This window comes from Notolepis coatsorum, assembly GCF_963971535.1.
Source record: "Notolepis coatsorum genome assembly, chromosome: 8".
Classification (NCBI taxonomy): Eukaryota; Metazoa; Chordata; class Actinopteri; order Aulopiformes; family Paralepididae; genus Notolepis; species Notolepis coatsorum.
The window spans coordinates 102,860,683-102,887,436 of NC_140172.1; the positions used below are offsets into that span (position 1 = coordinate 102,860,683).

The window sequence follows — 26,754 nt, forward strand, 5'->3', positions numbered from 1 at the left end:
TTAAACACTGTATATTTGTATGTCTTGTATTGTCATAAATGTCTTGATGAATTGAAAATGGAGGACCCTTATGTAAACAAGACGAAAGTCTTTCTCTGGTCTGCATCCTCTTAGCAGTTGTTAGTATTGAGCCGTACTGTATTGTACCCATTCTGCAATCTGTTAATAAAATTTTCAATCAATCAATTTATTGTTGTTGTTCTTCGGGTGCATTCTCTCTCATGTCGCCCTATTAATTGCCGACCCATCCCCCTCAGGCTTCTCTTTTCCCCTCAGTGCTTTCTCTTTGTCTCTGTGCATGTATTTCCATTTTTCTCAACGTAAGGAGAGGCCCCACTTCTTACCTGTATGCGTCCTTTGGTGTGCTTTCAAGTGGGAGCTCTTTGTGTAAACCTTGGAGCACCCTGTAAGCAAATCACAGAGAAGCATCATCAGTATAGAAGCCAGTACTGGTATTAACAACCAAAACCCATTCTCTTAGACGGTGCAGTGAGTACAGTATGTACGAGTACTGACTGTACTTTACAAAGCCTGTCTTTTCCTGTAGTTCCTGATTATATCAGTGTTTTCAATTCCACAAACACGTGGGAGATCTATTTTACAACAATACTTCATTATTGGTTCATTATTAGAGTATTTAATATAATATTCAATTATAGTTATATTTATCAGTTCATAGTGCGTTTGGAGTGAACGTTGGCAAACTGTCCTGTTCTCAGATGGCAGCCTCTGCAGAATACGTAGATATCTTGCTCTGGCGTCCTGCAGTATCAGTATAATTCCAACCCTGATGAAGAGCACTGACCTGTGAAGTCACAGTAGTGGATCCTCCTCTTCTCCAGCTCCGGGTTGTTCCGCCTGTTGTACCTGGGTCCCGTCAGGACGCCCTGGCCGTGTGTCATCAGCATGGCGTGATGGGACATCCCTGGTACCTTCAGCGAACCCACGCGCTGCTGGTAGGGAGGGGGTAGCGTCGCCACGCTCAGCAGGTCGGAATGCGTGTCGGGGCTTCCCGGCTGGGAGTTGGGAGGGGAGGGAGGCAGGCTGTGCGGCTGGTGCTGAGGGGCGGCTCCGACCGGACAGGGCTGGTAGAAATGATGCTGGTGCGGCTCGGGGATCACGTAGTTACCGTTCGCCGTCGTCAAGGTGACGCTGCCGAGGTTCAGCATGGTCCTGTTGCCGGTGGCCGCCGTGGACCCGGATTGGCTACTGTGGGAGAGGGTCATTGTGAGGTCAGCGCTGCTGCCTGTTAGGGGCATGTGGTAGACCTGGGGCTGGGGAGGCGGCGGACCGATGTGAAGCTCTGTGTCTAGATGATGCTGCTGGGGGGCCGCGCCGACCACGCCGCTGGCACTCATCTCCGGCTTGACGAAGGGGTTGTTGACCGCGGGGGGCATGCTGAACACAGAGGTGAAGTCCGGCAGGGCCTGGGTGGAGGCGGCGTGGACGGAGCAGGGCACACTCAGCCCGGGCTCTGTCTTGATCTGGTGGTGGGCCGACAGGGCCTTGGTGTTGGGCCGGTACAGGCCCGTGCGCAGGTGGGTGGTGCTGGGCAGGATGACGTTGATGTTGAGGCTGTACGGCGCCATGGGCTTCTCCTCTGAGAAGTACTCGTCCACCACCGAGGCGCTCTCCCTCCGGTACTTCTTGTCCCCGAGCTCGGAGGAGCAACAGTGGGAGGAGGAGGACGGGGGGCACAGGAGTGGGATGCTGATCTGTGGGAGATACGTCTCCATCTCCATGTGGGTCTGAAGGAGAGAACAGTAGCAGAGGGATCAATATTGGTATATATATCTCTTTATACAATGGCATGCAAATATCTTGATTCTGATTGGCTGAAACAGTCAAGTTAGCCGTTGTTATTTCGTCTAACACACTCCACGTGACCCCAGATCCCTCCCACAACCGAATAACTTTTTCTGAATGAGTCCGCCATAGATAGACAAATGGAAGTATGAATAGCGTTTGAACGAATCCTCCAAAAAAGATACAGTCAACTGGAATATGTTAGTTCGTTACACATATGTTGGATTATGTAATTGGTTTGTCATGACCCATTGTGAAACAAAATAAAAATCTAATAAAAAATATAAATAAAAATGGCTGTCGATATTTAATTTTTTTGTCAGACTTGGATCTTGCGTTTCCCAAACTTAGGGTCGCGACCCGGTTTTTATTGGGTTGCCAATTGGCAGAGTAAAATGCATAACAATCAGGTACGTTGGAAGGGGGGGTGTGGCAGCTTCAGTTACTGCACAAAAGTAAAACGGTATTTCTATATACTGTAACATAATATTATGTTTATCCTGCTCAAAGCTTCACCATTACACTGACACACTTGTAAATACGTTAATTCTTGTTAGATTGCCCGACTGTATTATTTTCCTCGCTGTGTGAAAAACTACAGAACTTTGCGTCTGAGGGGAGTGGCCACTGGCTGAGTGCTCTCTGTCAGACAACATGAGAGAGGAGAGATGAGACGCACCTAAATCCATTGCTGGGTGAAAATGTGCCGCAAAACATTCATATCTTTGGAACGGTGTGTGTTCAATTGTATCTGAATCGGGAGATGATCTTCTCTCGTCACAATTGAAATTGTATTTCTCCGTCACGCAAAAGCTGGCTGGCAGTCTCATTGAATAATATACATGCTCCGAAAGTCTGTAAACTTGTGCATATATGAAGTTTGTTGTTAGATGGCATGCTTTGTAGCACCTCCCTATGCTTCAAAAGGACACTGTCACATGAAGCGATTTCACTGGATGTCCCGGACACAATAGAAGTATGGATATATTCGTAACGAATAATTAAAAAATACAGTCAACTGGAATATGTTAGTTGTTTACACATTATGCTGGATTATGTAATTGGTTTGTCATGACCCATTGTCAAAACAATAATAAATCGCGGGATTTATATGAAGTTTGTTGTTAGATGGCATGCTTTGTAGCCTCCCTCTGCTTCTAGACACGGAGGCAACTTTAAAAAAAAAATTTACCTACTTTTTCTGTGGATGGTTTTGGGAATAAATCTCCATTATGCTTCAATTACTGTGTGTTTATTGTATAGCAATAAGGTTGGGTGAATTCGGTCATTGTATAAACGCATTACACCACTTGAAGTCGTGTGTTATACGAATTATATCACGCCTAATCTAACAACCACCCCTAGGCGTGATCTATTTCGTATAACACACTCCGTCGCGTGATGTAATGCTTAAATAGTATCTACAGTGAAAATGAGGAGTTCCCAGTGGGGGAAAGGAGAACTATTTAAAGGCTCAATCGGTGATTGTAATATGTGGCCCGTGTTGAGACACTGCCATCCCTCTACTGGGCTGTTTTACATGGTGATTTATTTCACTCTACATAACACACGTCAGGACTGACAGCATGCGACAGAGTTTTACGTGACTTTTTGATTTTTTTTTAAAACAGACCAGCAGTGGTCTGTAGTGGTTCCTGTAGTCCCTGACCAAATCTATTTCAGGCTCCTTATAATAGAAAAATAAATAGAAATCTGTACAAAACCAAAACTTAAAGGAAACCAAACTTGAATCACTTTCGACAGCACACAGCGGGGATTGCCATCATCATCATCATCACCATCATCACCACCACCACAGTGAACTACCACTGCACGTTATTTATTTATTTAACATGGACATTGGTAGGGGCATTTGTTTAACCACTGTAATTATGTTATCTGAGATTAATGGGCTGGAGATGATAAGGGTCACTGTGACATGGCTCAGTCCCTCACACATCAACCTGTGGTGGCAGGATGGAGAAGAAAGAAAGAAAGCAAGCAAGGAATGAGGAGGATGAGGTGCTGGTGGTACCAACCCCCCCCCCCCTTCATCCTTTACCTCCTTCATTCTTCACATTCCTGCTTGCCAGTGGAGCTCACCGCCACATTTATAAAGAGCCAGCACCAGGGAATCAGGGATGCACCGATACCGATGTGGTATGGGATGGGATATCTGTCTGATACCAGGTTGAAATAAGCCATCTCTGAATTCATATAGCACTTCTACAAAATAGGGCCCTATTTTGCCCTAATAATCATTTGACTAATCGATTTGTTGATTCAATCGACACATTTTTTTTAAATGGTGTTTCCCACAATGCACCATTGCAGAAAGACTTTTGTCAATATCACGCTTACTAGAGATGTTCTGTGCATACTTAGATGTCTGTCTAATTGACCCACAGAGTCTTGGTCGACTGAGACCAAACCAACCAATTAATCAATTAAGAGGGGACAGACCAAACTTGCCTAGTTCTAAGTTTTGCCATACTCGAGCAGCTCTAATGTAGCATCTTATGAGCCCATGTGGGCTGGACACATTGCTGTGTGACACAGAAATACAAATAAATCTAATCAAATCAATCAAATGTGAGTTGCTCTGGATAAGAGCTCTGCTAAATAGGTAAAGTACATGATGTAGCCTAAAATATGTGTGTGTGTGTATGTGTGTATGTGTGTGTGTGTGTGTGTGTATGTGTGTATGTGTGTGTGTGTGTGTGTGTGTGTGTGTGTGTGTGTGTGTGTGTGTGTGTGTGTGTGTGTGTGGTGGACTTTCTACATTTCTGACTTGTACAGAAAAAGAAACAAATCTCGTTGTCAATTCATCTTGGCACGGAAGGATGGGAACCTGTTGAAAGAAAACAAATAGTAGGTATTTCTGTGTGTCTGAGCAGGAGGGCTGATGTCTTCTTATCGTGATCAATTGGTGTGTGACAGCAGAGGCTTCTGTGTGTGTGTGTGATTGTCACAGACTAAAACGCAGACAAACATTTCTTTAGAGGTGCACAGAGCATTACATTACACAGGGCCATTCGTGCAGACAGCCCACCCACACACACACGCGCACACACACACACACACACACACAAACACACACACACACACACACACACACACGCACACACACACACATACACACACACGCCCTTTGCTCATGGAATGAACTCCAACAGTCCTTAAAAGGTGCTGTAAGTGGTATTCTCTTGTTAAAATGGGGTTAGTGTTGTGGTGGATATCAGAGCTCACCCCCTCCCCTCCCCCCATGTGTCCCCTATCCTGTGTCCCCCCCCCCCATTTGACCCACCTGGGCGAAAGCCGTCTCAACCATGTATCTAACTATCTTGTATTGATCTATCTGGCTAATAAATCGTATTAACCAGACTCAGTTGAACTTGACTGAGTACGTTATTCATGATATTCACTATATACAGTGTTAAAGTGTTAAATAGCTCTAAATTCTGACAGCCATCGCCGATATAGAGTGTTTGGTCAGTGACATCGGTCTCCAAGTCCCTCAGCTCTGCACTAAACAGAAAAGGAACAGGACAAGAAGGCCCTACAGAGAGTGGTGCGCTCAGCTGAGCGTACCACGGGTATTGCACTACCAACCCTGCAGGTCCTATACAACAAGAGGTGCAAATCCAGAGCCTGCAGGATAATGAAAGACCCTCACCACCCCAACAACAGCCTGTTCACGCTGCTGCGGTCAGGCAAACGCCTGCGAGCACCAGCTACTAGGACAGAGTGACTTCGGCTCAGCTTCTTCCCCCAGGCCATCAGAGCCTTGAACACTGAACTCTCCACGCACAAGCACACATGAGCACACACACAACACACACACTGTACACGCTCACACACTAGCAGCCACTTTAACATGAGCACACACACACTCATGCTGCACACGCTCACACTTATGGACACTTTACAGAAGGAAAGGTCACTTTAAGAATAGTATAGCTTGAGATTGTATAATATAGCATTGTATAGCAGTGTACATAAAGACCCAGTGCCTCATCCGTAGCTAACAGTGTATTGCACTGCCACAGGACCTAGCATGTCCTACCAAACCATGCTCTGTAAATAGCTCATGTACAGATGATACCGATATGCCTACTTTGTTTACTTGTTTTTTGCACTATGTCGCTCTATTGGTTGGACTCTTATTATTATTACTTGTACTATTGCACATCGTTGCGGGCGAGACCCCCCGCATTTCACTGTATACCTGTATGCCGTGACAAATAAAACTCTTGTATCTTGTATCTTGTAAAATATATTTTCTGGTGTTCTGGTATTTCCTGACACATTTTCTTAAAACAAGTTTTTTTTTCTTATTTTTGTCAGACCATTTTCGCTGTGTGGAGTTCTCTCTCCTGATTGGATGAACATTTATTTTCTGTTTACTGCATCAGTCATGGCTTTCGGATGTAGACCACTTTTCTTTAACATACAGTACAAAAACATACCACTTACAGCTTGAGATTCTTCCCCATGGATGCACACACACACACACACACACACATACATACTAGGGCTGCCTGATCATGGCAAAAATCATAATCACGATTATCTTTGGTCAATATTGAGATCACAATTATTTAACATGATTACTCGTTGACTTTGGAAACGTCATACATTTATTGAATAAAAAAACGTTGGATTTACTTGAACTTTAAATATAATTAAATTGAAAAACAAAAACATGACCTGGCTCAAAGGCTTGAACTGGTTAAAAGTCGATTATCTTCTTTTCATAATTGTTGGACGACAAAAATCACAATTTAATATAAAATTAGATGTATTGCCCACACGTGTGTATCACTCCATGCATGCTCACATGAAACACACACACACACACACACACACACACACACACACACACACACACACACACACACACACACACGCACACGCACATGCACACGCACACACACACACACAGGTAAATGCAGTGGGTGTGGCAGGTGATGTGGTAGTGTGATATAAGGAAGAAAAAAACAGCGAAAGCAAAACAGAGGTGAGGGCATGAGAAACACTGACAGAAACATAAACACTGTCAGGTAAAAATAGAACAGGCCAAGAATCTGATCTATAGAGAACACCAACATTCAGATCACATCACATGACACAAAGAGAGAGAGAGAGACACACACACACACACACACACACACACACACACACACACACATACACACATACACACACACACACACACACACACACACACACACACACACACACACACACACACACACACACACACACACACACACACACACACACACACACACACACACACACACACACACACACACACACACACACACACACAGATAGAGTTGGAGAGAGAAAGAGAGACAGAGTTAGAGAGAGAAAGAGAGAGACATGCGCGCGCACACACACACACACACACACACACACAGACAGACAGACAGACGCACGCACGCACACACACACACAGGTAGTTAGAGAAAGAGAGGGATGAGAGAGAGACACACACATATAGAGTTAAGATTAACTCATTCAACGGCAGACCCGATGATAGTCGAGTTAACTTGCCGACCGTTCAGCGCCAATCACGAGTATAGTCGGGTTTTAATCGTTATTTCTTTTATTAGCGATATCCATAAATTTTCATCCATCCAGCCTGCTGTTATCATTGGGAATGGGTCTGAGCTCGCAAAAGGGCAAATACCGCCACCTACGCCTTCCAGCTGGTATTGCACTCCTTTATAAATGGTGTAGTTTCTTTTCTGGGACGATCCGAGCCGTGCGGGCGGGGTTTAGGTGCTCAGGCGAGGTAGGCCTATACAACGATGGCATGGAACAGTAACCCCGCCCGCCCGTCAGTGTGTAACGCTCGGTAATGTGGGATGGACCTCCGCGACCAGTATTTGGAATGGCGATCAGATAATTGGATTATTTCTATCAGATACCATAACACTATATATAAAAGCTTGCGTTGATCTGATATGTCTTTCTACCCCGATCGAAGCTGTCTCTGTGTGTGTGTGGCTGTGTGCCGTTGGTGGCAGGAGGGGGGGGGGGGGAGCCCCGCGGTCCAGGGCTCTTTTCATTCTTGCACGAGGAAGGATAATAATGATGATCTAGCGTTGATTTCAGGAAGATTCGATAATCAGGCGAAAAATGACAACGTGTTTAGTGTATTCCACTAAAGGGCTATTATCGCGTCTTTTCCTGGAATTACTAAGAATCACCAAAACTATACTCATATTCAAAACGGTATAAAACGGAAATGTACCGAAGGAAAAACAATCCGTTTTGTGCATGTTGACTGGAAGCAACTCACTGATAATCGACGGGTGTATTAGACCCATAGCTATAATTTAAGATATATTTTAAGCACTCGCAAATCTCGCGCACTTAAGCGATGGCGCAGAATGAGTTAAGAGAGAGGGGGGGAGAGAGAGACACACACACACAAACAAAAAACAGAGAGATAGAGAGAGAGAGAGAGAGAGAGAGAGAGAGAGAGAGAGAGAGAGAGAGAGAGAGAGAGGAGAGAGAGAGAAAGAGAGAAATGAGAACCACTTCAGAAAAGAAACCAAGATGGTAATTGTGAAACTGAACTTTATATGTGGCTTCTAATCTCATTTTGAGGTATTGAGGTTAGAATAGAATGCCCTTCTGACCGGGAAACTGAACAGAAACTATATATAAAGTATACTAAACTAAAGAAATGCTGCAGAACAATTTCATTTGGCTTCATTCTTTATTTTTTACCATGTAAAAAAATTAACTGCTGATTAACCAGTTAATCAGTTGCAGGGAAATCCTTCCAGAGTGGCTTCTACTTCACTCTCCAATGACATGTCCAATACAGAACTATTCTTATTGACCCTTAAATCCCCATTTTATAATATATATTTGTTCCTACACTTTGCTAACAAACAGTTCTTCTTAGTACCCGAGGTACTTAAAGAGCCACTATTAAAACTGGCCTTTTCCTGTGTTTTGCATTGTTTTTACACAATGAGGTATTTGTCTCAACACTGAGAAATTGTGAAATATGTACATAGTGCCGTTTCTACAGTTCAGCTGTGAAAAGAACCCTCCCTATTGAAACAAGCCATTCAGAATTGCAGCCACAATCAACATAGGTAATAACGTGTCTATGTGCGTGCAAGTCATATTTGATCTGTATTTCGTTTGACGGTACAGGCTCTTGGAACCATTGTTAGATGTGCGATAATTATCGTATTTGTACGATAAAAGCAGCTCACCTTTTACAGGCATAGAAACAGCCTGTTGAGAACAGGACTGAAACAGAGGGGTAATAGAGGCTGCTAGAATGCATAATCTGACATTTCAGAAAAAAACTTCAAAGACATGTTTATGGGACCTCAAAGTAGGGCTGGGCGATATGACGATATTATATAAATATCGGGTACAGTTCATTAACGATACACTTTTTAAACGTATCGTGGATATCGTGATGTTTTGCCCAAGAGGCTTGTGTTGCGTCAATCTGGTCCACACGTTGACACTTTTGAACAGCGCCGCCCCACACACACTACTGCATCAAAAGTTACTACTTATGATAACAAAGGCATTCGTTTTGTGGCATTGACGTTATATAGTTACACTTTCAATAACATCAGCGTATTTACATAGCAACGACCGAGGTCGACCTAGATATAGCAAGCATTAGCCGTTCATATCTCCGTTGTGCCCATTCTGCGGTCTGTTAATAACGTTTTCATTCAGACAGATGTATGGAAAGGCTTTTATTATAACATCCGTTGCAGTAAAATCATTATGCCTCCAGTCGTTTAGTCATTCTGCAGAGCTCAAAGCTAAACGTCGGCCGCGGCGAGCTACCGCTGCCATTGTTGTTTTCATTGAGCTCTCCAATGGCGGAAGTAAAAAATGACGCTTGCCGAATGACGCTTGCCGATTGGTGCTAAGAACAGCAGGGCGGGTGCAAGCGATGTGACGTAATTGGCAGACGCGACTGTCAATCAAAATGATTCTGTTTGCCGACTGAATGAATATAAACGTTATTAACAGATTGCAGCATAGGTACTAGGGCTGGGCGATATGATGATATTATATAAATATCGGGTACAGTTCATTAACGATACACTTTTTCAACGTATCGTGGATATCGTGATGTTTTGCCCAAGAGGATTGTGTCGCGTCAATCTGTCCACACGTTACTCGTTCATATCTCAGCCTGTGCTGAGATATGCCCATTCCGCGGTCTGTTAATAAAGTTTTCAATCAGACAGATGTATGGAAAGGCTTTTATTATAACATTCGTTGTAGTAAAATCATTATGCCTCATTTAGTCAAGCACTGGTCTCCTACTCGACGGCCGCGGGGAGCTAACGTTAGTAGCTTTGTTGATGTTTAGCACACGGGACATTCAGGAAGTCAAACGCTTGCCGATTGGTGCTAAGAACAGCAGGGCGGGTGCAAGCGGTGTGACGTCATTGGCAGACTCGACTGTCAATCAAAATGATTATGTTTCCGTCAGAATGAATGAATGAAAACTGTATTAAAAGGTTGCAGAATGGGTACAATACAGTACAGGAGGATGAAGACCAGAAAAAGACTTTCGGCTTTTTTACATAAGGGTCCTCCATTTTCAATTCATCAAAACATTTAGAGACATACATATATACAGTAGTTTCATAAAAATGCTAAAATGCTATTTATTGATTGATTGATTTAAAACTTTAACATATTGCAGAATGGGTACAGTACAGCTCAATACATACAATTGTTAAGGGGATGCAGACCAGAGAAAGACTTTAGTCTTGTTTACATCAGGGTCCCCCATTTTCAATTCATCATATTTCATATCTAAATCATATAATATCTCATATGCAATATATAATCTAATCTAAATCTAATATAAAAATGCTAAATGCATGGGTATTTTATTTTGTCTTTAATGTTAGCTTGCAAACTCAATTGGTAAGCCTCATAATGAATTGTTTGGGGTAAAAAAGAAAAACATCGTGATGTGTATCGTGTATCGCCGAAAGGTCAGAAAATATCGTGATATCATATTTAGGCCATATCGCCCAGCCCTAATAGGTACAATACAGTACAGCTCAATACAACAACAGTCAACAGTGGACTGGAGGATGCAGACCAGAGAAAGACTTTCGTCTTGTTTACATCAGGGTCCCCCATTTTCAATTCATCATATTTCATATCTAAATCATATAATATCTCATTGCTAAATATATGCAATATATAATCTAATAATCCAATAATCTAAATCTAATATATAATATAAAAATGCTAAATGCATGGGTATTTTATTTTGTCTTTAATGTTAGCTTGCAAACTCAAATACTGTCTTGGTAAGCCTCATAATGAATTGTTTGGGGAAAAAAAGAAAAACATCGTGATGCGTATCGTGTATCGCCGAAAGGTCAGAAAATATCGTGATATCATATTTAGGCCATATCGCCCAGCCCTCAAAGACCTATAAACTTGTTGAAAAGGACAAAAATATTGGACCTTTACTCATTATTTGTGCCCTTTACGGTAAAGTGTTACCAAGAATATGATTTCACACACACACACACACACACACACACACACACACACACACACACACACACACACACACACACACACACACACACACACACACACACACACACACACACACACACACACACACACACACACACACACACACACAAACACACGGTAAATACATTATTTGAATCCGCAGATGAAATCACATCTACATCCTACATCTAGGATTCAAATATTAGAGGTCCAACACACGTGCACTGCACACACGTGATGATGATACATAACTTTCACCATGCACTGTAGTGACCAAAACATTATGGAAATCCCACCCCCCGCGCCAAATCAAAACCTCTGAATATACAGGACTTCCTAAACCTGGTCTCGGCCAATACTGGTCTTTTGGTACAAATGACCCAACGAGCTGATGATTTATTGGCCCTCTCTCCAGCTCAACAGTCAGGGCACAATGGGGTGGAGACGGGGCATTTCAGCGCTTTTATTCTGCAGTGCTATGCTGAGTGCCAGCTATGTCAACACACTGGGTATATTGTGCGTTGTTGGTTTCCCAATCTCTGCCCCGCCCTCCTAGCAACCTACTGATATGTTTTCATACACAAGAAGCCCTCGAGGGCTATCGCTTTTATGGCACTTCATAGCTGCGAGGCCAGCTCTTTGTGTGTGTGTGCGTGTGTGTGTTTGTTTGGGAGCAAGTTTGTGTGTGCATGCATGCGCCTGAGAATGTGTGTGTGCGTATGAGTGTTTCTGCGTGTGTGTGCGTTTCTGTGTGTGTGTGGCTAATAACTGTTGACAGGGTAGCAGAAGGGGCTGTTTAACATCGGCGAACCCAAACCACCGTGCCATCAGTGCAATCTGAGCGCCTGCTGAAATGGTAGAACTGAGTATTTACTGTTAAATAGCCTGGGATTCAGTCCTATTGAGGGTGCCTGTATGCTGGGGGCTGCTGCCTTTCAGGAGTAGACACAAGCGCCTTCTGTTTAGCAGCTCCAAACCCCTGTGTCCTTGGCTGTGTCCCCTCCCGGCCTGCGTGCCCTGTGCCACAATGCCTCATAGAGCTGGGCGATACACGCACATTTACCGTTTATCGTCCGGCTGTGTCATCGTAGTGCCGGGGGTTAATACTGGATATAACATATACCGTCATGGATCCATGCAAACTTGCCCAAAGGTATGGGTTTTTACTCTATCGTCATCAATGATTCTACAAATTGTACAATCATACAGATATTTATTATGTTCATCTAAAACATTTCCGTTGCAGCGGTATTGTAAATACTTTGGTATAAAGAAATGATCAAAATATACACTTTTGAGTGGAAAAGACAATAGACCTATCTCAAACCGAGGTAAGCGACAGTTGTGATTGGAGGATCAAGAAAAGAGGGCAGGGTTTGAGATTGAAAACCAAATTTGTCAAATATCGTTATACGGTCAAGAAATATATTGTGATATATTATATCCCCCAGTCACAAGATATTGTAATTAGGGATGTCCCGATCCGATCACGTGATCGGGATCGGGGGCCGATCACATGATTTTCAGAAGATCGGGATCGAAAAAAAAAATCTGGATTACATTTTTTTATTTTATTTTTATTCAACAAACATGACCATGTTCACATCTTAAACTCATACTGAGGCCTTAGTTTTGGTTTTTAAATGACATATCATCATTAATTTATTTATTGTCGAAAGAGCAAAAGAACTTGCCAAAAAAACGCATTTCCTTTGATTTACACCGTCGCACGACAGTGACGTATGCTGAAAATAGCAGACCTCACAACACGTCGCTCCCGCAACACCGGCAGGTCCACCTGATGACTCGGACTAGACAAAAGGCGGACGTTCCGCGTGGAGGAAAGAACAGCTCTGCGTTCAACACGAGCAATCTAATACGTCACGTTATGTGACTAGAGCGAGCAAAGGAATGAAATCATTACGTAAGTCAAACACTGTGAATTAGGGGTGTAACGGTACATGTATTCGTCCCGCGAATTTACGGTACGGCCGTCACAGTGCGGTACACGCAGCCTATGACGAATGCGCCCCACAGCGCAAACACACCAGTCCCACATGCAGGCACTCGCGAGGTTCCGTACGAGAACACCGAGTCCGACTTCAGTTCAGAGCAGGCGAAAGTGCACGGAGAAAGGCACATTTACATTGGAACAGCTACAGGGTCATTACAATTTCAGTTTTCTTTCGTTTTCTTGTTCGCCCAATAACGTTAACCAAATGAAACCAATGGAAAGAAACACACACGCGTCGCCGACACACACACATGCGCCAACAAACGCATCAACATTCTCCCCCGCCGGACTCACAGGCACAATCAAATGAAAAAATAAACATACTTTTCCGGACAGATCATCTGAGCTCCACTGTGTTTAAATCCAAATAATCCTCTGCCATTGTTGTAATATGTCATCTGTTCTCTAGTATTAAGTCTCGTCGTGAAGTTAAATTCTCTCTAGAAGTGAAAGTGAAACTTAGCAAGGATAAGTTGTTAAAGGGGCAGTAGGCAAGTGGATGCCTGAACACAGAATGACACCAGTATCACTGACTACCACGGCAAGCCTATACAAAATTATTCTATTTAATAATAATAATTATAATAATTATCATAAATATAATATAAAAAAATAAAAATTATGTAAATAACTTTTATATTAACACATTCCCTGCCACGCTTATATCCATCAATGTTTGATCACTGCCACCAGTCTAAGCCTATGGAGATGTTTACCTTCTTTGCAGGTGTTACGAAGGATCAGATTAAACCGAATATATACATTTATTACTTGATATATATTGTATAGTATTTGTATATCGTCTGATATCCCTTGTGTATTCTTTGTACATATACACGGAATATCCCTTTAACCTAGTACAGACCATAATATTTCGTTCTCCTATTGGACAGCGGTCCCTTAGGCGCCACTGCCATACCCCCAAGGTCTAGTTCAAAGTCACCGCCACAGACTTGCCTGGACATGAACGGCTCTGCGCAAGAATACGAGACAGGAATAAGGCTGGTACTAGTTTGTTCGCCTAACGTATAAATATGGCGCAGGTGAATACAGAAGTAGTTCGAGTTACCCAAGTGAAGCCTCACCCACGATACAACGTGCTGTGAAGTAGGGCCCGTTTGGCCCCAAATAGAGCATTGAGACCGCGTGCGAATTGATAGCTGAAGTATCAGAGTTTAACGCTGTACCGTCGAGTTCGACCTATTCTATTAATTCAGTAATAGTCTATTTATGTATAGTGTATCGTGCGGCTACCGTTCTACAGTGACCAGCATCACCAACGTTTCCTCGTACCAGCTAGTGTGCTTATCCAGGCTGGGCAGCTTACCCTGGCGCCTTCACCCAAGGAGCCCTAGACGAGGACCGTGTGGACATGTACACTGGATAACCTACCCGACGACTACATAGCCCTTTTCGGCTGGATTATATTTGCTTTGGTCCTGTAACTGATGGAGCGGAGAATCGTCTACACCCACAATTGTGTAGGATTTACCCTGTGAGGAGCATCGTCGAGCCCGCCTCTAGGACGCCCGAGGCTGGCTAGCTTTCTTCAATGCGGAGCTGCATACCGGAGAATAGCTGCTGCTTTCGTCTGCTGATCAAGGGAGTAATGTACCGTCTCCCGTAGCAGGAGCTTATTGAGTCCCCGTTGATCCAGACTTTCGTTACCGACAAATCCTCTCCCCTTGCTGGCCTACAACCGGAGGGACCCTACTATTATCTCCCGCTGCCTTACTAGTGTACCATAGATATAATTCCTATTGATACAGGTGGTATTCATTATCTCCTGCGTAATATGAGAATGGACTTACGTTATTGATTTGCTCACGCACATTCTTTCGCCTTATAAGCGCGACCCTACGTAAAGTATTGTTATATACTATCATTGCTGCTAATAAATATTCTTAAACCCAGTTTTGTGTGGAACCGTGTCATTGTGGAGGTGTTCTCATCATATACCTGTGTACTGTATGGCCAGTAGTAATGTACATAAGACAGTAGTGGTTTAATGATACCATACTTATTAATACAGTCAGGGAATTGTACCCCTCAGTTACAATTGGTCCTTCGAGCCGGAGGGTAATTAGCGTAATATTAATATAATATTAATATTAACATGGCCGATGATGAACACTCCACAAACGGTTCTCCCGAGCTAGAACGCCCGCAGCGCAGACGGCAGCCACCTCCTTATCTAGAGGCATACACTGTCAGTCCAATACCTAGCTTTAAAAGGAAGTTAAATGCGGATAAAATAACTAAAGCGGATAGTAAAAGTATGTCAAACCCTACCGAACAGGCGACCCCGCCAGTAGAGACCCTAGTGGGTTCTAACGTAACTGACCAAGCTCACGGGGGGGACCAGGAGGGACATGACATGACTTTACCCCCCGCCGACGCCAACGAGGTAGTCCCCGGAGAGCTCCAGGACCAAGAAAGCCCTCCAGGGACGGGACCCGACCCACTACCAGAAGAGACGCACACCCAGGAGATGGATCTCCTCGGAGCGCGACAGGAGAACGGATCTCCAACGAGCACTGCCAGAAGCCGATCACCTCCGCCTGTGTCTTCCCCCAGCGAAGCGGACAAGATGCTGGCGCAGGCACTCATCGCCACCCTGGCAGCCTCCACCGAACGCGATCGACTTCAGGGTGAACGCGATCGACTCCAAGCGCAACAGACGAGCGAGCGCGAACAAGCAGCAGACGAACGAGAGCGCCTTCATGCGCAACTCCAAGCGCAAGCCCTCAGTGAACGCGAACATTCTGCAACCGAGCGAGAGCGCTTCCAGGCGCAACAAAGGAGTGAAGACGACCGCATAAGACTGGAGACCAGACGCCTTCAGACAGAAGAGAACATTGAAAGAAGCCGCGCCGAGGCGCAGCACGCCACCGCCAATGCACAGCGCGACGCCGCCCATGCCAGCGCCAATGCGCAGCGCGACGCCGCCAATTCCCAGCGCGAAGCAGTGCGCGAAGCCACCCATGCCCAACGCGAGGCAGAGCGCGACCGGCTGCAGGCGCAGCTGATGGACAAATTGATTGCCATGGCGACACCCCCTCACTCCGCACGGAGCTCCCGGAGATCATCACGACAAGGGTCTAGGGCACATTCCCCTACCCGACCAAGCGACCCGGGACCCCGCCAACAGGAGGATCCTGTCCACGTCTCCGAACCCCCTCCCCGGCCGGTCCATACGAGACCCAGCAACCGGGAAGAACCGGACCACGCCGAGAGACTGAACAGAAGACTCCAGGACCTAGCAGAGGAAGAGGAGGAGGAAGAGGAGGAATGTCAAGCCGACCAGCAGCAACGTACTCTGGACCAGGAGGCCCAGTACAGCCCCGACCAGCAGCAACGTACTCTGGACCAGGAGGCCCAGTACAGCCCCGGCCAGCAGCAACGTACTCTGGACCAGGAGGTCCAGTACAGCCCAGACGCCAGCCCCGAGGCACCGCGCTACAAACCCCCGACTCAACTCACGGGTGAGTTTGACGCACCGTCAGCACCGAGGAACAGCACCTGGGTACCCGACCTTCGGTACCCACCAGGTACCAGCCCAAGACGACACGCACGGGGAGACTCGCCCAGGAGGCCTCTCCCCCAACGCTCACCGATGTGCCAGCCATCCATGGCATCGTACCTTGGCACACCGACGTTCCCGGACTTCACACACGAGAACAGAGCACAGTATACAGAGCTACGAATGTGCTTAGAGACAATGATGTCCGATGTACCGGATGAAACGTACAAGTATGCTATCCTACTCAAGCACCTGAAGGTGCCCAGAGCGCACAATATAGCGCTGGCATATTCCAACTCTACTACCCCATACACCGCGGCTCTAGTAGCCCTCGACCAACGTTATGGACGCATATGGGACTACGTGATACAAGAGATAAGAGACATTGACCGTCTCCCCCCAGCCAGAGACAACAGAGCATTAGATGACCTCTCCATCAAGGTACAGTCCCTGGTAGGGATGCTGGGGTCCCAAAAGGAAAAAGGGATCTATGAACTGTACGCTAACTCTAATGTAGAGAGGATATTAGAGAAGCTCCCTCCCGCCCGACAAGAGCGCTTTCGGCGGCAGAGAGACCACCGTGACCCCAACGGCCCAGAGGCATCCCTCCTAGACCTGTCTGAGTTCCTCGCCAGGGAGGTCAGCAGCTTACGACTGGACACGTTCGTATGGAGTGGACCAAGCCCAAGACCAGGACCTCGGGGATTAAATGATAACCGCCGGTCGGTGACCGCTATGCACCAAGCCGAATCAGTACCGCAGCACAAGAACCACGACACCCCCTCGACGAAAGAGGAGTGGAAGATTGAATGCCAGTACTGTGAAGGGGAACATCGGCTGTATCAATGCGACGATTTCAAGAAGCTGACCACGGATGAGGTGAGTCAGTGGATCAAGGACCACCGCCGCTGCTTCCGCTGCGCGCGCAGCCACATGGCAGCTGCGTGCCGCTTGAAGAAGAAGTGCGGCAGGTGCGGCGGCGCCCACTTGGAGGTCCTGCATGACATCAACAGGCGTCAGCCAGGACAACAGAGTGGGCCCGTCGCGGTAATGTACCATGCCGAGGCGGTGGTACCAGTACCGAAGATCCACCAGACCGCTCCCTACTGTTCCGACTGCTACAGCAGACACTGGGAGTCACGGTGCTACTCAGACGACCGCGAGTCGGCACCACCCCAGACGATCCAAAGCACAGGAGTGCTCCACATTGACCAGCATAGCGGGACCCCCCGAGTGCTCATCAAAGTGGTCAGAGTGCTCCTGAGCTACGAGGACAAGGTCCTGGACACTTACGCCGTCCTGGACGATGGGTCTGAAAAGACTCTCCTCCTCGCTTCCGCAGCAGCCCAGTTGGGCCTGCGGGGTGCCAAAGGTACCATGACAATACGCACCATCAGAAGGGACCAGAAGACCATAAAAGGTGAAAAGGTCTCCTTCAAGATAGCAGCGGTGGACCAGCCCGAGAAGCAGTATAGTATAACCAACGTCTTCACCAGCCACGACATAGGCCTGTCTCAGTACACCTACCCCATCCCACAGCTGATGGCGAAGTATGTGCACCTACGTCAACTACCTATACCGCTTATCGACGGCGCCACACCAACCCTGCTCATCGGCTCCGACCACGCGGACCTCATTCTCCCAATTGAGGCGGCCCACATCGGACCCAAAGGATGCCCAGTCGCGGTTCAGACCCGACTGGGGTGGACGCTCCAGGGCCCCCTCTACGGACTTGACAGTCAACCCACGTCTACACGCTGCCTACACACAAAGGCGAGCGACACCGGCCACTCCCTCGTACAGCCCGTTGAGAGGCTATTGACATTAAGCGAGAGGCCTGTGAGAGAACCGTGGGCACAAGAGGGAGTTCGGAACTCCACCCCCCTCAGCTGCGCTTCAGACGTAGCTGACCTCGAACCTAGCACCCCAAGCGACTCCTTGACGGGGCGGCCAGAACCGGCCCCTCCTCAGACGGGGTACAGAGCAAACAAGAGAAACAGACGGAGGAGGAGGCACAGCCAAGCACAGATCAAAGCAGTCTCAGGCCCGCTTCCTCCTAAGCCCCCCTTCATCCCGTCCCGTCGTCATGATCATAGACCAGTCACTACCCCGAGCTGCGTGGCCGGCCGGCCGCGTAAGCAAAGTGATCACTGGTGCCGACGGAAAGGTCAGAGCGGCAGAAGTGCTCGGCCAGGGGCGGACATACACCCGACCCGTGGCGAGGCTGATAGAGTTGCCAAGGCTCCCCGACTCGCTTAATGACGACCATGACCCCTGACTTTGTGAACTGCCCTACCCTCACAACGGACATTGAGTAGTGGACAGTGTGGTTAATCTGTCTCTGCTTATCTAATTAGGTGGGACTAATTTGGAGGCGGCTGTTACGAAGGATCAGATTAAACCGAATATATACATTTATTACTTGATATATATTGTATAGTATTTGTATATCGTCTGATATCCCTTGTGTATTCTTTGTACATATACACGGAATATCCCTTTAACCTAGTACAGACCATAATATTTCGTTCTCCTATTGGACAGCGGTCCCTTAGGCGCCACTGCCATACCCTTAAGGTCTAGTTCAAAGTCACCGCCACAGACTTGCCTGGACATGAACGGCTCTGCGCAAGAATACGAGACAGGAATAAGGCTGGTACTAGTTTGTTCGCCTAATGTATAAATATGGCGCAGGTGAATACAGAAGTAGTTCGAGTTACCCAAGTGAAGCCTCACCCACGATACAACGTGCGGTGAAGTAGGGCCCGTTTGGCCCCAAATAGAGCATTGAGACCGCATGCGAATTGATAGCTGAAGTATCAGAGTTTAATGCTGTACCGTCGAGTTCGACCTATTCTATTAATTCAGTAATAGTCTATTTATGTATAGTGTATCGTGCGGCTACCGTTCTACAGTGACCAGCATCACCAACGTTTCCTCGTACCAGCTAGTGTGCTTATCCAGGCTGGGCAGCTTACCCTGGCGCCTTCACCCGAGGAGCCCTAGACGAGGACCGTGTGGACATGTACACTGGATAACCTACCCGACGACTACATAGCCCTTTTCGGCTGGATTATATTTGCTTTGGTCCTGTAACTGATGGAGCGGAGAATCGTCTACACCCACAATTGTGTGGGATTTACCCTGTGAGGAGCATCGTCGAGCCCGCCTCTAGGACGCCCGAGGCTGGCTAGCTTTCTTCAATGCGGAGCTGCATACCGGAGAATAGCTGCTGCTTTCGTCTGCTGATCAAGGGAGTAATGTACCGTCTCCCGTAGCAGGAGCTTATTGAGTCCCCGTTGATCCAGACTTTCGTTACCGACAAATCCTCTCCCCTTGCTGGCCTACAACCGGAGGGACCCTACTATTATCTCCCGCTGCCTTACTAGTGTACCATAGATATAATTCCTATTGATACAGGTGGTATTCATTATCTCCTGCGTAATATGAGAATGGACTTACGTTATTGATTTGCTCACGCACATTCTTTCGCCTTATAAGCGCGACCCTACGTAAAGTATTGTTATATACTATCATTGCTGCTAATAAATATTCTTAAACCCAGTTTTGTGTGGAACCGTGTCATTGTGGAGGTGTTCTCATCATATACCTGTGTACTGTATGGCCAGTAGTAATGTACATAAGACAGTAGTGGTTTAATGATACCATACTTATTAATACAGTCAGGGAATTGTACCCCTCAGTTACAGCAGGGCTATAACTTTTTAAATTGTATTGCTAAATTGACATTACTATGGCCCATTCAACATCGATTATCTATCGTTCAGGATGTAGGAACGTTTTACTTTTTCATTCACAGGTTCATACGAAAAGACCGTCTAGAATATAAATATGTTTTTATCGTTTTCTGCAGTAATTCCTAGAACGTGAGATATAGGCATAAACACATATATAGATAATCAAATGCCGTTTGTTGGCGTTACACGCTATATTAAAAATTTCAACTGTACAGCAAATATCCACGGTAGCTTATGCTGCAGGTCGACTGCCCTCTGAACTCCTATGGAAGTGTGTGAATGTTAAAAAGTGAAATGTCGCTTTAAAAAGGAACATGCCAACATTATGGGAAATGTGCTTTCCTTACAGTTAGGGTTGGGCACCGAAAACCGGTTCTAATAGGAACCGGTTCCTAACTTCCGGTTCTGGAACCGGAAGTAACATATTTGAATTTCGATTCTCAATTTTTTTTTTTTTTTTTTAACTTTTTTTTTTACTATGTTAATTAATACCCTAGTTACAGTACAGCAACCAAATTAAACTGTATCAAGTCAACTGAAAATGTGAATAGTATGATTTTCTTTTTGAAAAAAAAAAAATAAAAAAAATCTCCTTCGAAATAAGCTGTGACCTGTTTTGACCTGCACCTCAAAGAATCGGAATCGAGAATCGTTTAGAACAGGAATCGATATGGAGAATCGGAATCGGAACCGAAATCGTTCAAATCCAAACGATGCCCAACCCTACTTACAGTCAGACAAGAAAGTAGATACCAATTTCCTCTCTGTGAAAGCTATCCGGCTGCATGCTAGTCTAGCTTAGCACAAATTAATGGAAGTGGATATGTAGCGGCTTGCCACTAACGTTTTAAGCTAAGCTTCAATTAATTGTGCTAAGTAAGTACAGCTGGATAACTTTCTACTGAACGCACAGAGAAAACTGGTACTCTCCTCTTATCTGACTCTGGTGAAGACAGCAGGCAGATGTCCCATAATGTCAGGTTCAGGTTAATCTTAACCAGTTAATGATTGGAGAACATGTAGTCTGCTCTGCTATGAATCCTAATGCCAGCAAAGAAGAAGATAACAGCTTCTTATCGGCTCCATTCTCTGGGTTACAGGGTGGCGTGGGGTTTTCCACACTTCCGGCCCACTTTAGAAGAGATACACTGTGTCGTTTAGATCTCTCTTCATAAGGTACATGCCACCATGCAAGATGAGCATGCATTTTGCCAACGACATGTTTTGTCCCAGCCAATCTAAAGAAAATACGGAAGGGTAGCTGGTTTGGTTTGCATGGTTTGTTGTAAAAATGTATGATATGACCACATGGCAACGTATTCAATCCATTCATTAATTGTCTGGAAGTCGATTACGCACAAAGTCAATGCATTGCGGTATCCCTGATATTTGGTGTTTAATGCCCTGGCTTACCTGTTGAGACTATTGCACTAGTCCGCAGTCTTTCTGCTGACGTGTGCATCCTGACATACGTCACATTCAGCATTCTTCCAAACTGATGGGAACTTCCAGTCCTTTGTCACAGGGGACTTGTAACTCACCAGAATACAAACAGAATATAAAACCAAACAAAATCCAACATCACACTTCAGACACCTGCTAAATGCGGACGACACCACCCTCATTGGACTCATCTCTGGTGGGGATGAGTCCGCCTACAGGTGGGAGATTGACCATCTGCTGACCTGGTGCAGCCAGAACAATCTGGAGCTCAACGCTCTCAAGACACTGGAGATGGTTGTGGACTACAGAAGGACCCCAGCCCCACTCAACCCCATCACCCTGTGTGACTCCCCAGTGGACACTGTGGAGTCCTTCCGATTCTTGGGAACAATCATCTCCCATGACCTCAAGTGGGAGCTGAACATCAGCTCCCTCCTCAAGAAAGCACAGCAGAGGACGTACTTCCTGCGGCAGCTGAAGAAATTCAACCTGCCAAAGACAATGATGGTGCACTTTTACACAGCCATCATTGAGTCCATCCTCACCTCCTCCACCACAGTATGGTACGCTGCAGCCACGGCCAAGGACAAAGGCAGGCTGCAGCGTGTCATTCACTCTGCTGTGAAGGCTGCAATCTGCCATCCCTCCAGGACCTGTACGCCTACAGAACTCGGAAGCGTGCAGGTAAGATTGTGGCCGACCTGGGACAACCTGTTTTACTCCCCTCTGGCAGGAGGCTGCGGTCCATCAGGGGCCAAAACCTCACGCCACAAGAACAGTTTCTTCCACTCTGCAGTGAGCCTCATCAACAAGGCTCGGGACCCTCACTGACACCCCCCACTGTGTTACATTAACACACCCTACTGGACTATATACTTGCCCACTGTATTGTTACTTCATTCTGTTAATAGAACTCATTGAAAAAATCACAAATTCCATAGATAAAAAAAAACATGTAGCTGGAGTATTCATTGACCTAAAAAAAGCATTTGATACTATTAATCATGATATATTAATCAGGAAATTGGAGAAATATGGGATCAGGGGGGTAGTATTGGACTGGGTAAGAAGCTATCTAAATAAAAGACAACAATTTGTAACAATGAGAGATTATAAATCTGAATGTTTGGACATTGCTTGTGGTGTCCCCCAGGGGTCAGTGTTGGGTCCAAAACTGTTCATCTTGTACATTAACGAGATATGTAAAGTATCCAATATATTTAAATGTATTTTATTTGCGGATGACACTAATCTTTTTTTTTCTGGTGAGAATGTCCAGCAGCTTTTAGAGGTCATCACATCTGAAATGAAGAAATTGAAGGAATGGTTTGATAGAAACAAATTATCATTGAACTTGAGCAAAACTAAAATTATGTTGTTTGGAAACTGTAGATTGGATACTCAGGTACAAGTTAAAATAAATGATGTGATTATTGAAAGAGTTTATGAAAATAAATTCCTAGGTGTAATAATAGACCATAAAATCTGTTGGAAACCTCACATAAAACATGTCCAATCTAAACTCTCACGAAGCATTTCAGTCATGAGTAAAGTAAAGCACATCCTGGATAGAAAATCACTCTACATTCTCTACTGTTCACTAGTTTTACCATATTTAAATTACTGTGCTGAAGTCTGGGGAAACAATTATAAGTCTACACTACAACCACTTTTTATACTCCAAAAAAGGGCCATAAGGATAGTTCACATTGCAGGTTATCGTGATCACACTAACATATTGTTTCTGGAGTCAAAGACATTGAAGTTAAATGATCTTGTGGAATTTAAAACGGCACAATTAATGTATAAAGCAAAAAGTCATGCACTTCCAAGAAACATTCAAGAATTGTTCTTTGATAGGGAGGGGGGTTATAATCTGAGGGGAGAACACAATTTAAAGGTGCTAAACGTACGCACTACCATGAGAAAACACTGCATCTCGATATGTGGAGTGAAACTGTGGAACAGTCTAAATGTGGTGCTAAAGCAATGTCCAAACATGAGACAATTCAAACTGATGTATAAGGAAATTATGTTCACAAGGTACAGGGATGAAGAAGGGACTTGATATTCACGGGTGTTTACATTTTTATTTTGTTTTCTATTTTATTTTATTTTATACATATATAGTTTTTGTTTTTTGTTTTGCATATATATATATATATTTTTTTTTTCTTTTCTTTTTTATGTTTAAAATAGTACACTCATTTGAGTAGTGGAAAAGGGGTAGGATTAAATAAGTGTATACTTCTTCCTACTCCTTTTCGAACATGCAGATTGAGTTGTTTTTCTTTTTTGTTATTGTTTGTTGTATTCATTGCATGTTCGAAATAAAGACTTCAAATCAAAAAAATCAAAATCAAATCAAATTCTAACTAGTGTATATAATTGTATAATTGACCACATCTGCCCAGTTGCACAGCCCTGGCCTACTCCTATTTAATTTTTTACTTATAATTGTACTATATCTATCTATTGAGCTATATTTAATTTAGTTTATATACCACATAATTGTATTCAACCTCTTATACAGTCGTACAGCCCTGGCCTATATTTTATTTCACAAATATATTATTCTATTGTGCTTAACTTAGCAAATTTTTTTAATAAAATTTTACTCCACCAATTGTATTATCTGTCTGTTAATGTCTGTCCGCTAATGTCGCACCAGTAACGTCCAAAGCAAACTCCTATGTGAAAAGTATACTTGGCAATAAAGACCTTTCTGATTATGATTCTGAAATATTTGGTGCCAGCCTCGAAACTAACCGATAAATACAAACAAAACCATAGAAAGTCTTGTTATGCTTCTTGGGACAATAAGCTTGGAAGATGAAAGTCTGGCTCCCTTCTTTTCTTTCTGACAGGTTCCTCACTGTTCCTCCCACAGCTGAGAGGGCAGCCGTCTCCCAGAGCTCCTTCTAACGGCTAATTGCAAAACAAATGACTGCTCCAGCAGAGCAATCACCCTTTATGGCTCCTAGGAATGTGGAGTAAAAATGGCAATTTGGCCTCAGATCTCCATAAATCTGATAGTACTACCCCCCCCCCCCCCCCCCCCCCCCAGCCAACCGAGCAGAAATCATGCTAGGGTCAGGGGTCAGGGCAAACTGAGGAAAACAGAACCTTTGAGACTGATGATGTTTTATGGCCGGTGGCAGTGAGATAAGAAAGGTTGTTTTGGCTTCTTGGGACAGTGACGAGAGAGAGAGAGAGAGAGAGAGAGAGAGAGAGAGAGAGAGAGAGAGAGAGAGAGAGAGAGGAGAGGGCGAGAGAGGGGGGGAGAGAGAGACAGTGACTAGAGAAGAGAGAGGGAGGGAGAGAGAGAGATAGTGACTAGGGAAGAGAGAGGGAGGGGGAGAGAGAGATAGTGACTAGGGAAGAGAGAGGGAGGGGGAGAGAGAGACAGACAGTGACTAAAGAAGAGAGAGAGAAGGAGAGACAGAGGGAGGGGGAGAGAGACAGTGACTAAAGAAGAGAGAGGGAGGGAAGGAGGAGATAGTGACTAGGGAAGAGAGAGGGAGGGGAGTGACTAGAGAAGAGAGAGACAGTGACTAAAGAAGAGAGAGAAGGAGAGACAGTGACTAGAGAAGAGAGGGAGGGAGGAGACAGTGACTAGATAAGAGACGGAGGGAGGAGACAGTGACTAGAGGAGAGAGAGGGAGAGAGAGACAATGACTAGAGAAGAGAGGGAGGGAGGAGACAGTGACTAGATGAAGCGAGGGAAGGAGGAGATAGTGACTAGAGAGGAGAGGGAGGAGATAGTGACTAGAGAAGAGAGAGGAAGGAGACAGTAACTAGAGAAGAAAGGGAGGGAGGATACAGTGACTAGAGAAGAGAGAGAGGGAGACAGTGACTAGAGAAGAGAGGGAGAAAGACAGTGACTAGAGATGTGAGAGAGAGAGGGAGGGAGGGAGACAGTGACTAGAGAAGAGAGAGAGGGATGGAGAGACAGTGACTAGAAGAAGAGAAGAGATGGATAAAGACAGTGACTAGAGATGTGAGAGAGAGAGAGAGACAATGACTAGAGATGTGTGAGAGAGAGAGAGAGAGAGAGAGAGAGAGAGAGAGAGAGAGAGAGAAAGAGAGACAGTGACTAGAGAAGAGAGAGAGGGAGATAGATAGTGACTAGAGAAAAGAGAGGGAGAGACAGTGACCAGTGAAGAGAGAGAGGGAGAGACAGTGACTACTAGAGAAGATGGAGGTAGGGAGGAGGGTGATGGTTAAGGCTGTCTGCTTTTAGTTGATATAGGTCCAATAATTGGCAATTAATCACATTTCTAACAAATATTAAAATACTTTTATATTCTATTAATTTGTTATACTTTTTTCCCATGCTTATGAGTGATGATTGATGATTAGCACATTTCTGGTATTTTGGTATTCTATTATAAAAAAAATCCTATTACTATTAGTATTAGTCAAACGAAAATGTCAGCTCTGGTGGTAGTCCATTTATGATTTTTTTCTGTTGAGGAACTTTAGAACAAGGTGTCATCAGGCACCTCTCGGTAGCTTAGCTGTTAAACTCATTGGCCGCCAATCACGAGTATACTCGTTATGGCCGCCAACGGCTTGACCGCCAATCCCCATTCTAAACCACTCGGCCGGAGCTCTCTGAATCACTGTGGCACAGCTACATACGTTGGATT

The 26,754-nt window shown here is 45.1% G+C and overlaps 1 protein-coding gene across 1 annotated transcript in view; it reads right to left on the minus strand.

Annotated features, from left to right (window-relative positions):
* klf5l (Kruppel like factor 5 like) overlaps positions 1 to 26,754 on the minus strand; it is a 54,529-nt gene that overhangs the window by 19,777 nt on the left and 7,998 nt on the right. Inside the window, exons 2-3 of the mRNA XM_084319914.1 lie at positions 806 to 1,748; positions 345 to 404 (exon numbers count right to left, since the gene is read on the minus strand). Of these exons, the coding sequence (XP_084176040.1) occupies positions 345 to 404; positions 806 to 1,748 (1,003 nt within the window). The remainder of the gene's footprint in view (positions 1 to 344; positions 405 to 805; positions 1,749 to 26,754) is intronic.